Source organism: Thamnophis sirtalis, unplaced genomic scaffold (genome assembly GCF_051295495.1).
Source record: "Thamnophis sirtalis isolate CommonGarterSnake01/CBP01778 unplaced genomic scaffold, rThaSir2_p1.2 scaffold_4, whole genome shotgun sequence".
Classification (NCBI taxonomy): Eukaryota; Metazoa; Chordata; class Lepidosauria; order Squamata; family Natricidae; genus Thamnophis; species Thamnophis sirtalis.
Genome location: NW_028261384.1, coordinates 55,630,318 through 55,644,253, shown reverse-complemented (window position 1 = coordinate 55,644,253; position 13,936 = coordinate 55,630,318). Strand labels below are relative to the sequence as shown.

Sequence of the window (13,936 nt, the reverse complement as noted above, 5' to 3'; positions counted from 1 at the left end):
ACAATCCACTTCCGGCAAACACTGTTCCGACGTTAAAAGGTTTCCGGAAGGGTAACATATGCTTAACTTATGGCACTTTTTAGAGGGATAAGCAAATGCTGTCCAAGATAAATCTACTTTCACTCTTAGTTTTTAACAGAACTGCTGTGTAGCCTTTCTTTACACGGCTCACGCCTGTTGACCTACCACTTCCCTCATCCAGCAATATATAACCAAGGATGTTGGGAACTGCAGTCTATTCACATTTGGAGAACGTCAGGTGAATCCTCGAAAGGGATCGCAGCTATGAGAAATATGTTCTTTCGGAACGTGCGGTGTTAACTTCTACGAGGAGACCGTAAATTGCGTAGAAAGCGATTCACCATACTGCACGTGATCTTTTTGCCCACCTCCAAAAGTGGACGGTATTACGTTCCAGGCGTAGAAAGGGGTAGGCTTTACCTCCTGCAACCTTTGTTCTGCGAAAAGATCAGTCGCTGGTCTGAAGCGAATTCACCTCCGCAAAAATGGCAAGTGAACCCGATACGACTGAAGTGCGGGAACAGCACCGATTTCGCCAGGAAGCCTTGGATGGCTACCTGTGCCGCTCCCTGCCTGGGTTTCCCGTGGAGCCTCGCGAAGTTCTCATGATCAGGCAATACAGGTAAGAGCCCTCTGTCGCAGTGGGGGAATCAGGAGGAGGTAATCTTTCCCGGTCTCACCTGCCAAGTATGGTTGCTTCTTTTGAAAAAAAAGTCACAGCAGCAGGATTGATCTGTCTTTACACAGTCAGGGCTCCCGAAGGAAATGTCCGCGAACATGATGCACACGTTTGACCTTCCTCAGATTTCTTCATTTGCAGTAGTAGGATGGCCATAGGAATAAAGGGGAACACGCGGCCCAAGTATATTCATTGTTTTAAAGTGAGGGGCAGGGCAGTCTTCCAGTCAAATGCTCTCTGGTGCTGATCGGGTTTCAAGGTTGTCTCTAGCCTCCCCCAAGGATATCTGGACTGACAAAATTCCTAACCTATTAATTCAAATTGCAGAAATATTGTATTGAAATGGCAAACTTATTATTATCTGAGATTCTTTCATGGGTTCTGGCTACTTCACCACATTCATGAAATGTAGGACAGAAGAAGATACCACACACACATTAATTATTTTGCTGCTGATGTCTCATTATGCAGAATATTATTTTGAAATCTGGATTGCTTGTATTAATTTAGAATGTAACTATTTTGGGAATAAAATTATTTATTAGATTTACAGTCCCCTCTCTTCCTGGAGTTTAAAGTGTCACGTAAGCTGTTCTGTTCCATTTCCCCTGTAGCAACAATCCTTGTGAAATAGTGTGAGCTAAAAACTAATAATTGAAAGTGTTGAAAGTGTCTTTAGACTTACTCAAGTCTTTTCAGGTCTACTCCAACATTTTAACCATTTAAAAGGTTGAAGAGCAGTGGTGGTGCAGTGGTTAGAATGTAGTATTGCAGACTAACGCTGCGAACTGCCAGCAGTTCAAACCTCACCAGGTCAAGGTTGATTTAGCCTTCTTCCGAGGTCAGTAAACTGACACCATTTGAAATAGAATAATTCCTCAACACTGTTCATATATACAGTCAAAATAGTGCATGGAATTTGGATTGGACACGTGCCATGCTCAAACAGGGAAAAATAGTGAAGGAATCAAAATGCTCTATGAAAATAACATCCAGAGTCTGAATGAATACCTGGATATCCTTCAAGCTGACAATATCAAGCACAGTGAAGTTAAGAAGAAAACTAGAGATGAATACATAAAGAGCGTAAAGTCCACATTCAATGGAGTAAATACAATCAAGGCAATCAACACCTGAGCAATTCCAGTCATTAGATACATTAGAATATTGGACTGAACTCAAGCAGAATCTTGAGATGGATAGGAATCCATTCCTATGGATAGGAAGACCAGAAAAATAATGACAATTAATCATGCCTTCTTCCTTGCAATGACATTGACAGACTCTACCTTCAAAGGGAAAAAGGTGGGTGTGGAATGTTACAAGTACTGTACATCAAATGGCTGAATAAGAAGAAAAGGATATTGGAAGAATATTTGAAGGACAATGAAGAAGATGCACTAAAATTAGTATACCAGGAAAGCTTACTGACTACTGGAGAGACCAAACTGGCCTATAAGAAAGACCAAATAAAGAACAGAATGGAGCCATGGGAAGACAAAGCACTTACATGGTCAGTACATTTAAAAATAACAGGGAAAGCAGATAATAAGCCCCTGAGGCTGGTTCTTGCCCTGTTATCTGGAAACAATTTGACCCTGTTGCTGCCAGAGAAGAAGACAGGATCCTAGGGATTATGCGCGCAAGCACCTATGTTTTAGACCCATGTTCCTCCTGGCTTGTGAAAGCTTCCCAGGAGGTGACAGGCGGTTGGATTCTGGCGATGATTAATACTTCCCTACAGGAGAGGGTGGTGCCCCAGCATCTTAAGGAGGCTGTGGTCCGCCCTCTTAAGAAGCCATAGCTGGATTCCACCCGGTTGGATAATTTCCAACCTGTCTCCAATCTTAACCTGTTTCCCTGAAAATAAGAGCTCCCCGGATAATAAGCCCAATTGGGCTTTTGAGCGCATGCGCTAAAATAAGTCCTCTAAAAAAAATAAGCTTTCCCTGAAAATATTGCAACACAGCAGCAACTATGAAGTGACCACGCTTGCCGCCTCCTGCACCTCAAAAATAATAAGACCTCCCTGAAAATAAGGCCAAGTGCTTATATCAGGTGTCAAAAGAAAATAAGACTGTCTTATTTTTGGGGAAACACAGTACCTTTTTTGGGGAAGGTTGTTGAGAAGGTGGTCACGCAGCAGCTCCAGAGGATTCCGGATGAAAGAATTATCTCGAACCCTACAAATCAGAATTTAGGCCTAGATTTGGGACAGAAACAGCATTGGTCACATTGTTGGATGATCTCTGATGGGAGTGGGTTGGGAGTAGTGCATCCATCCTTGCTCTACTTAACCTTTGGCGGCTTTCGATATCATCAACCATGGTATTCTCCTGGGGCAGCTTCGGGGAATGGGAGTGGGAGGCCTTGTGCCATCCTGGTTCATTTCCTTCCTCTGCAGCCACTCTCAGTCAGTGTTAAAAGAAGGGAAGAGATCCAGCGTTTCACAGGGCTCTCTCTGCCCCTGTTCAACATTTATATGAAGCGACTGGGTGAGATCATCCATCACCATGGACTAAGATATCACCAATATGCTGATGATACTCAACTGTATGTCTTGGCCCATGGTGAGTTAAGTGATGCCCTGTCCTCCCTCTCGCAGTGCTTGGAGGCTATAAGGGGCTGAGTATGGAGCAACCGGTTGAAACGAAAACCTTGCAAGACCGAGTGGGTCTGGATTTGGGGTTTGTTGGCTCAGGGAGAATTGCCACCTTTGGTCTTGGATGGGATGGCATTACCCAAAACAGACTCTGTGCGTAATCTGGGGTTTTCGTGGACTCACGACTCCTGATCGAAGAGCAGTTGGCCGTTGTGGCCAGCGCAACTGTGGGTTGTGTGCCTTTTCCTGGACCAGCAGTCCCTACTCACAGTCACTCATGCCCTAGTCACTCCTTCCCATCTTCACTATTGTAACACACTCTATATGAGTCTGCCCTTGAAGAGCATCCATAAGTTCCACAAGGTGAAAAAGGCAGTGGCCTGCGTAGTTTGTGCAGACCCCGGTGTGCACATGTATCACCTTTCCTGCGGGACATGCATTGATTCCCGATTTGCTTCTTGGTGCCATAGGTGCTGGTTGTCTCCTTTAAAGCCCTTCATGGCTTGGGACCAGGTTATCTGAGGGACTGTCTCTTGCCGGTCACATCTACCCAATCCATCAGAGCAGGGAGGCAGAGAATGTTGACGGTCCCATCCCTGAGGGAGATACGTCTGGTGAGACCCAGAAGAAGGGCCTTCTTCATGGTCGCTCCCTCGCTCTGGAACATAATTCCCCCTGAGATTAGAACGGCCCCCACTCTAATACTCTTCCAGAAGACGCTGAAGACCTGGTTCTGCCAGTGGGCCTGGGGAACCCAGAGCAGGATGAAGCCCATTAAATGGCTCATGTGATCTGTTGTCACTGAGGCAGGGGGTGGGAGGTGGGGGTTGATTTTGTTGTATTATACTATATTAATTTATTTGATTCTTTTTGTTAGTTTTTTATTGTTTTAAATGTCTTATATTCTGTAGGCCACCTTGAATCGCCATGGATGAATAAGCAGCAATATAAATTAATTAAATAAATAAATAAATAAATAAATAATAACAAGACCTGACAATGGTTAAGAGCAGAAAAGTTGAAGAAAGAGACCGCAAAACTAATTCTAGTTCAGAAGACCAAGTCTTAAGAACAAATGCATACAAACCCAGGATTGAGAAGATAGCAAGAGACTATAAGTGCCGCCTATGCAAAGAAATAGAAGAAACTTGGTAATCTACTACAAGAAAATAATACAGGCAATAGCATGACAAATTAGCAACAATGGTGCACTGGAAAATCTACAAGAAGTATATTTTTGCCTGCAAGCAAGAAGTGGTAGGACCATAAAATGGAGAACATGTTAGGAAATGAAGAAGCTTAATTGCTCTGGGACTTCAGAATTCAAACAGGCAACTCTTACATAACACCCCAGACTTAATAATTGTCTATAACAAAGACAAAAAAGAGAGTAGATGCGATAGTACCTGAAAACACCAGCAAAAGAGAAAGAACAGGAGAAGATAAGAAAATACAAAGACCTACAAATAGAAATAGAACTGTGGCAAAAGCAAGCAAACCTTTGGTCTTTGGAATGGACTGATAGGTAGACAAAATGCCAAATTCAGTCTGAACATCTTACTATTTGTGTGAAGAACAATAATAATTCAATCATTCACTGTCATACTTGGCTGTTTTCAGCACTTAATGTATCTTTTTTTTAAATAATTTTTTTTAATTTTTAATTTAAAACAAATACAACATCCTTCTTTACATGCTATAGAAAGTGTATCAGTTGGTTACAAATAGACTTTTGCGCATCTCTTCCACAGTCAACAAACATAATTCATGTTAACTCGAGCATTTTAACTCAAATATTCATACATGTCACCATCATCATATATCCATTTTCATTTGACTATAATTGTTATTAAAATAATAATAATAATAATAATAATAATAATAATAATTATTATTATTATTATTATTATTATTATTATTATTATTATTATTCCATCTTGGAAACAAACCAGTTAATGTACAGCGCAGCTGTAATAGTCACTAATGAACTAGGCATTAAAATTAAAGTACCTAGTCACACAACAGAAAAAGCACCAAAGCCAAAGTGGAAAATCCGTTTAGAACAAAAAATAAAAAAATTAAGGGCAGATGCTAGTAACTTAAAGAACATGCATGAGCAACGACTTAAAAACAACAAAATCATAGATCGGCTAATCAGAAGATATAGATTGGATACAAGAAACATCAATGAAGTTGTAGAGATTGTAAAACAGCAGATAACAGCAACAGCTAGAAAAATTGAAAGATATGAGGCACGAATCATCCAATATAAACAAAATCAGCAATTTCGATCAGACCAACGGCGTTTTTATCAAAGTCTTAATGTGAATGGTGACACCAAAAGTGAAAAACCAGAAAAGCAGGCCACAGTTGAATTCTGGAAAGAATTGTGGGAAAATGCAAAGGACTACAACAAGGAAGCAAAGTGGATACATGACTTTGAGAAAAGCATTGGCAACAAACAAATGCAAGTATTAGAAATAACAACTGAGATTATCAAAAATCGAGTTAAAAAGGTAAAGAATTGGACATCACCTGGAAAGGACCAATTACATGGTTTCTGGCTCAAATATCTGACCAGTTTACATGCAATATTAGCCAGGCAACTGAATGAAATTTTACAAAAGGGCCAAATTGATGAATGGTTGGCAACTGGAAAAACATACTTGATTCAGAAAGATCCAACTAAAGGAACAACACCTGAAAACTATAGACCAATAATATGCTTGCCAACAACCTTCAAATTACTCACAGGCATTATTGCAGATAACATGATGGATTATTTGGAAACAAACAACATCTTGCCAGTAGAGCAAAAAGGCAACAAAAGAAGGAGCAGGGGCACAAAAGATCAGCTTCTAATTGATAAAATGATATTAGAAAATTGTAAGAACAGAAAAACGAACTTGAATATGGTCTGGATTGATTACAAAAAGGCATTTGACTCACTGCCACATAGTTGGATCATAAAATGCTTAGAAACAACTGGCATTAGCAAAAATATTACATCCTTTACTGAAAAGGCAATGAAACAATGGAGAACTGAGTTGGCAGTAGGGAATGAGAGCTACGGAATGGTTAATATCAAGCGAGGAATTTTCCAGGGTGATTCACTTTCACCTCTTCTCTTCATCATCGCAATGATCCCACTATCAGTAATCTTAAAAAAAATGAAATTAGGCTACCAAACAGACAAAAAAGCTGAAAATTTTTTGCATTTACTATATATGGATGATTTGAAACTCTATGGAAAGTCAGAAATAGAAATCCAATCATTGACAAATACAGTCCGAGTATTCAGCACCGATATTTCAATGCAGTTTGGCATGGAAAAATGCGCCACTGTATCCATAAAAGGGGGCAAAATCACTGCATCTGAGGGAATTGAAATGCCCAATGGCCAACTAATTAAATGCAAAGAAAATGAAGCCTACAAATACTTAGGCATTCTGCAGTTGGATAACATCAAGCATGGAGAAGTAAAAACTATTGTCAGACGAGAGTACACCAACAGAGTTAGGAAAATTTTGAAATCTAAATTGAATGGTGGAAATACAATCAAGGCCATAAATAACTGGGCAATACCAGTTATAAGATACACAGCTGGCATAGTTAACTGGACACAAGCTGATTTGGACCTTTTGGACCGAAAAACCAGGAAACTAATGACAATGCACTACAGTTTACATCCACGTGGTGATACTGATAGACTATATCTGCCCCGAAAATCAGGTGGCAGAGGATTATTACAAGTGAAGCAAACAGTTGAAGAGGAAAAACATGCACTGGCTGATTATTTAAAAGAAAGTCAAGAACATCTATTAATCGAAGTAAAGAACAAAAATCTACTGAAGGCCCAACAGACAAAACAAGAATACAGAAAAGATGTGATAAAATCAAGAATGGAGAGTTGGCAGAACAAAGCACTGCATGGTCAATTTCTGGAAAAAATAAAAGATAAAGTGGACAGGGAACAAACTTGGTTATGGTTAAAAACAGGTACATTAAAGAAAGAAACAGAGTCACTAATCCTGGCTGCGCAAGAACAAGCTATCCGCACAAATGCCATTAAGGCCAAAATCGAAAAATCCTCTGATGATGCCAAATGCAGACTTTGCAAAGAAGCTGATGAAACTGTTGATCACATACTCAGCTGCTGTAAAAAAATCGCGCAGACTGATTATAAATTGCGGCACAATTCAGTAGCACAAATGATCCATTGGAATTTGTGCAAAAATTATAATATTAAAACAGCAACAAACTGGTGGGAACATCAGCCTGAAAAAGTCACCGAAAATCAGATGGTCAAGATCTTGTGGGATTTCCGTATACAAACTGACAAAATACTGGCGCATAATACACCAGACATCACACTGGTTGAGAAAAATAAGGTCACAATCATAGACATCGCAATACCAGGTGATAGCAGGGTCGCCGAGAAGGAACATGAAAAAATCGCAAGATACCAGGACTTAAAAATCGAAATTCAACGACTATGGCACAAACCAGCAGTGGTAATTCCAGTGGTAATTGGCACACTGGGTGCTATTCCAAAAGCACTGGAATTACATTTAAAACAGTTAAAAATTGACAAAATCACCATCAGTCAAATGCAAAAAGCCGCACTGCTTGGATCTGCACGCATATTACGAAAATACGTTACGACGTCCTAGGCCCCTGGGTGGGGCCCGACTAGTAACCAATGCCAAATCCGGCGAAACAACTGGCCACTGTGATACAATTGTATAATAATAATAATAATAATAATAATAATAATAATAATAATAATAATAATAATAATAATAATAATAATAATAATTATACGGAATAAAGTGTTTAGTGAAGTTGAACATGAGGAAATTCAGGCAAATTGCAAAACCCAAAAAACAATATCACAAGTGGAAATAACTGATATTCAAGACACAACTAAAGACATTATAGTAGAACTCCCAGAAGAAGCTCTCGGGGAGGAAATAACATCACCACCACTAGAACCAGTTATCACTGAACCAACTGATGAACTAACTCAAAAACAAAAAGAATTGAAGGATAAGATCATGGAGCATTTTCTGCTTAATGAGGAAAGGCAACGTTTACCATCACTAAAAACTGTGCCGAAGAAAATTTTGGCCCCTATCATGAAAATGGTTAATGCAGTGTTTTCAACAATTGAACCAGGATCCATCTTGGAAACAAACCAGTTAATGTACAGCGCAGCTGTAATAGTCACTAATGAACTAGGCATTAAAATTAAAGTACCTAGTCATACAACAGAAAAAGCATCAAAGCCAAAGTGGAAAATCCGTTTAGAACAAAAAATCAAAAAATTAAGGGCAGATGCTAGTAACTTAAAGAAGATGCATGAGCAACGGCTAAAAAACAACAAAATCATAGATTGGCTAATCAGGAGATATAGATTGGATACAAGAAACATCAATGAAGCTGTAGAGATTGTAAAACAGCAGATAACAGCAACAGCTAGAAAAATTGAAAGATATGAGGCACGAATCATCCAATATAAACAAAATCAGCAATTTCGATCAGACCAACGGCGTTTTTATCAAAGTCTTAATGTGAATGGTGACACCAAAAGTGAAAAACCAGAAAAACAGGCCACAGTTGAATTCTGGAAAGAATTGTGGGAAAATGCAAAGGACTACAACAAGGAAGCAAAGTGGATACATGACTTTGAGAAAAGCATTGGCAACAAACAAATGCAAGTATTAGAAATAACAACTGAGATGGTCAAAAATCGAGTTAAAAAGGTAAAGAATTGGACATCACCTGGAAAGGACCAATTACATGGTTTCTGGCTCAAATATCTGACCAGTTTACATGCAAAATTGGCCAGGCAACTGAATGAAATTTTACAAAAGGGCCAAATTGATGAATGGTTGACAACTGGAAAAACATACTTGATTCAGAAAGATCCAACTAAAGGAACAACACCTGAAAACTACAGACCAATAACATGCTTGCCAACAACCTTCAAATTACTCACAGGCATTATTGCAGATAACATGATGGATTATTTGGAAACAAACAACATCTTGCCAGTAGAGCAAAAAGGCAACAAAAGAAGGAGCAGGGGCACAAAAGATCAGCTTCTAATTGATAAAATGATATTAGAAAATTGTAAGAACAGAAAAACGAACTTGAATATGGTCTGGATTGATTACAAAAAGGCATTTGACTCACTGCCACATAGTTGGATCATAAAATGCTTAGAAACAACTGGCATTAGCAAAAATATTACATCCTTTACTGAAAAGGCAATGAAACAATGGAGAACTGAGTTGGCAGTAGGGAATGAGAGCTACGGAATGGTTAATATCAAGCGAGGAATTTTCCAGGGTGATTCACTTTCACCTCTTCTCTTCATCATCGCAATGATCCCACTATCAGTAATCTTAAAAAAAATGAAATTAGGCTACCAAACAGACAAAAAAGCTGAAAATTTTTTGCATTTACTATATATGGATGATTTGAAACTCTATGGAAAGTCAGAAATAGAAATCCAATCATTGACAAATACAGTCCGAGTATTCAGCACCGATATTTCAATGCAGTTTGGCATGGAAAAATGCGCCACTGTATCCATAAAAAGAGGCCAAATCACTGCATCTGAGGGAATTGAAATGCCCAATGGCCAACTAATTAAATGCAAAGAAAATGAAGCCTACAAATACTTAGGCATTCTGCAGTTGGATAACATCAAGCATGGAGAAGTAAAAACTATTGTCAGACGAGAGTACACCAACAGAGTTAGGAAAATTTTGAAATCTAAATTGAATGGTGGAAATACAATCAAGGCCATAAATACCTGGGCAATACCAGTTATAAGATACACAGCTGGCATAGTTAACTGGACACAAGCTGATTTGGACCTTTTGGACCGAAAAACCAGGAAACTAATGACAATGCACTACAGTTTACATCCACGTGGTGATACTGATAGACTATATCTGCCCCGAAAATCAGGTGGCAGAGGATTATTACAAGTGAAGCAAACAGTTGAAGAAGAAAAACATGCACTGGCTGATTATTTAAAAGAAAGTCAAGAACATCTATTAATCGAAGTAAAGAACAAAAATCTACTGAAGGCCCAACAGACAAAACAAGAATACAGAAAAGATGTGATAAAATCAAGAATGGAGAGTTGGCAGAACAAAGCACTGCATGGTCAATTTCTGGAAAAAATAAAAGATAAAGTGGACAGGGAACAAACTTGGTTATGGTTAAAAACAGGTACATTAAAGAAAGAAACAGAGTCACTAATCCTGGCTGCGCAAGAACAAGCTATCCGCACAAATGCCATTAAGGCCAAAATCGAAAAATCCTCTGATGATGCCAAATGCAGACTTTGCAAAGAAGCTGACGAAACTGTTGATCACATACTCAGCTGCTGTAAAAAAATCACGCAGACTGTCCTACGACGTCCTAGGCCCCTGGGTGGGGCCCGACTAGTAACCAATGCCAAATCCAGCGAAACAACTGGCCGCTGTGATACAATTGTATAATAATAATAATAATTTTTGTTTCTTAAACAATATATGCCCACACCAGTGGGAAAAGAAAAAACAAAACAAAAAAACAAACAAAGAAGACAAAAAGAACAAAAAACAAGGCAGGGGGAAAAAAAGAAAAAGAAAAAAGAAAAAACAAAACAAAAAAAGAACACAGGTATATATTATAAAAAAAGTATATCAGCTGGTTACAACATGTTTTGGTGCATCTCTTCCATTAATTCATATTAATTCAAATATCTTAACTCAAATGTTTACCATATTGACATCATTATACCTCCACTTTTAGTTGACTACAGTTATTTAAACATCCTTTGTCCTTAACTATGCCAAAGATTTAATCCATAACCACATGCTGACATTTCATTTACTTGTTTGTAAAATCCTCTATTAACATCAAATCATATCCTGTTTTAGCTGAACATCCATAATATTTAATACCAAAAATTCCATCTTCCATGCAGTATAGTTTATTATCATTCTCCCTTCTTTATGTAATTATATCGTATATTGTAACATTTTCCCCATATTAGTTAACATTTAACTGTATATATTTTATTTTATTTTTTAATAGTGACAATTATTGTGATTAATAACCTTTGTATATGGTCCAAAAATATTTCCCACCTTCCCTTCTCATATCCAATTATTATTTATCATATCAACTCCACATTATATACATTACTATCAATATCAATTATTATTCAGCTATGTCTATTACAAATAAGAGTAATTAGATTTAGCTGATTTTAAATTGTATTCTTCCATCTATCAGCCTATGTCTCTCCAATAACAAAACCTCCTTAGTCCTATTGCCATTCGTGGAACAAGTTTACCAAATGTTTTTATAAGCAAGTCCAAACAGGAATATCTTCGCACCTTTTTGCTCAGGATGCCTCTGATGTAATAATAACGTTGTCCCAGGCTTGTTGCACTTTTCAGTTTGTCTTTAATTCTCAAGGGTGGAATTGAAAATTCTGCAAATGATGTTTCATAAAGTATAGCTTCTTTAATGCTTCTCATTCCTCCTGTGCTCTGTCTTTTAAAATAAATCTTCTGTATGGCTGCCCCTCTTTCAAGCGTTGCATCTCTTTCTCCCTCCGAAATAAACCAGACGCCCGGCGTGTCAGCAAGTTGAGAGACTTCATTTCTCACATTCTTCATTTGTATTTCAGGAACATTCAAACATTCAACGTTCTCACTTTTTTCTTCATATTTTAATGTTAAATAGTCCAGCTTTTTTTCAAATCTTTCATATGAGTCAAACAACTTTTGAAATGCAGAGAAAATCATTTGAAACGAACCTTTTGGAGCATGTATAGATGCCATGTTGTGACGCAGCTAGAAGCTCTAAGATATTTGCAAGTAAGAACACGCTGGGAGCTGTGCGATCTTATCTGATCTTAGACCAACACAGCCAAGCAATAAAAGTGTCAGATCGTAAGAAGCCCACTTAAGAAGAGTCAGAGGGAATGTTGGAGTAATCTTTAAAACATTTAAGAAATAGGGTAACCACCGGCCATAAATCCATATAAAAAAAACCAATTCGCCGCTAGATTCTTCTGTTCTTTGGTTTCAATTAGCTTAAATTTTAATGCGGACCGTATCTCTTTGAGTAATAAAATCAGCTTACCAGTTGAAATCACTTCCACCGTTCTTAGGGGCAACCTGCAGTTTCGGTTAGCTTACAGCTAATCCAGAAGGAGCTGGCAAAAGGGGTTAAATTCCAAGCCCCCCAGAGACTTGCGAACGTCTCTGAGGTCACTGGATCTCCCCTAACCTTTCACTGTCTCTCCGGGACAGCTAGGGTCCGAAACGACCCGTCCAATTCCTTCGGAATAGGGGAATTTCAGGAATAGCCTGAAACTCCGTCTTCTCACTGCTAAGCCCCGCCTTCTCTCCGGCACTTAATGTATCTTAATGCCTTTTCATTTAAACAATGGAAAACCAGAAAGGCACTGTGCTTATGGCATCAATTGACCTTATTCCTTGACCATCTTGTTGCTCTTTACTGCACCCATTCCAATTTTTCTGAATTCTTCTTAAAATATAGTACTCAGAATTGTAACATAGTATTTATGTCAGAGTTTGACTGGTATATAATACTTTAATATAGTTAAACTATTACTTCCCATTATTTTGAAGTTTTATATTTGTTTATGTTTTCTAAAATTGCATTTAGCAACAGCAATAGCACTTAGACTTATATATCACTTCACAGAGCTTCACAGCCCTCTCTAAGCGGTTTACAGAATCAGCATTTTGCCCCCAACAATCTGGGTCCTCATTTTACCGACCTAAGAAGGATGAAAGGTTGAGTCAACTTTGAGCCGGTGAGACCCAAACTGCCAAATACTTTCAGCAGAAGTAGCCTGCAGTCTACTGTATTCTAACCACTGTGCCACTGCAGTGGAGGCCTTTATCCTTTAAGTGACCATTTTCCAATCCTGATTCATATTCCTCTTGTAGAAAATTGATAGATGTACTAGATATTGTTGCATCAAATAACTGGTAAACACTGGTAGTGCAATAAGAAAGTTAACCAATTATGTGGGTTGGTCTAGGCTTAGGTTGAAATTTGGAAGACATTACTAAAGTTCAAACTGAACTGTGGCAAGCTTTCTTGTCCCTAAATTCCAATAATAATAATTTACTTTATTATAGATAATAATTAATAATAGATAATATTAATATATTAATGGACAAGAGGTTTGGCAGAGACAGTAGCTAAGGAAACATTAAATCAGCCATAAAAGTGTTGTAATATTATAGACCCATATGAGTACTTATGACTGTGCTATTGATTAGACATGTGCTTTGTCGAAAACAAAAAATAATTATTTTTGTTATGTTTGTCGTATTTGGTAGAGTAGATTGTGATTCATAATGTGTTTCTCCGAAAATATGACAGGGTCTTATTTTCTTTTGACCCCTGAAATAACCACTTGGCCTTATTTTCAGGGAGGTCTTATTATTTTTGAGGTGCATGAGGCTACGAGTATGGTCATCTCATGGCTGCTGCTATGTTGCAATATTTTCGGGGAGGTCTTATTTTCAATGGAGGGCTTATTTTAGCTCATGCACTCAAAAGCCCAATTGGGCTTATTA

At 38.2% G+C, this 13,936-nt stretch overlaps 1 protein-coding gene across 1 annotated transcript in view; it reads left to right on the top strand.

Annotated features, from left to right (window-relative positions):
- The first annotated feature begins 113 nt into the window (after window positions 1-113).
- ACAD11 (acyl-CoA dehydrogenase family member 11) overlaps window positions 114-13,936 on the top strand; it is a 91,450-nt gene continuing 77,627 nt past the window's right edge. The window contains exon 1 of the mRNA XM_087712951.1: window positions 114-643. Coding sequence (XP_087569077.1) covers window positions 507-643 — 137 coding nt within the window. The 5' untranslated portion in view covers window positions 114-506. The remainder of the gene's footprint in view (window positions 644-13,936) is intronic.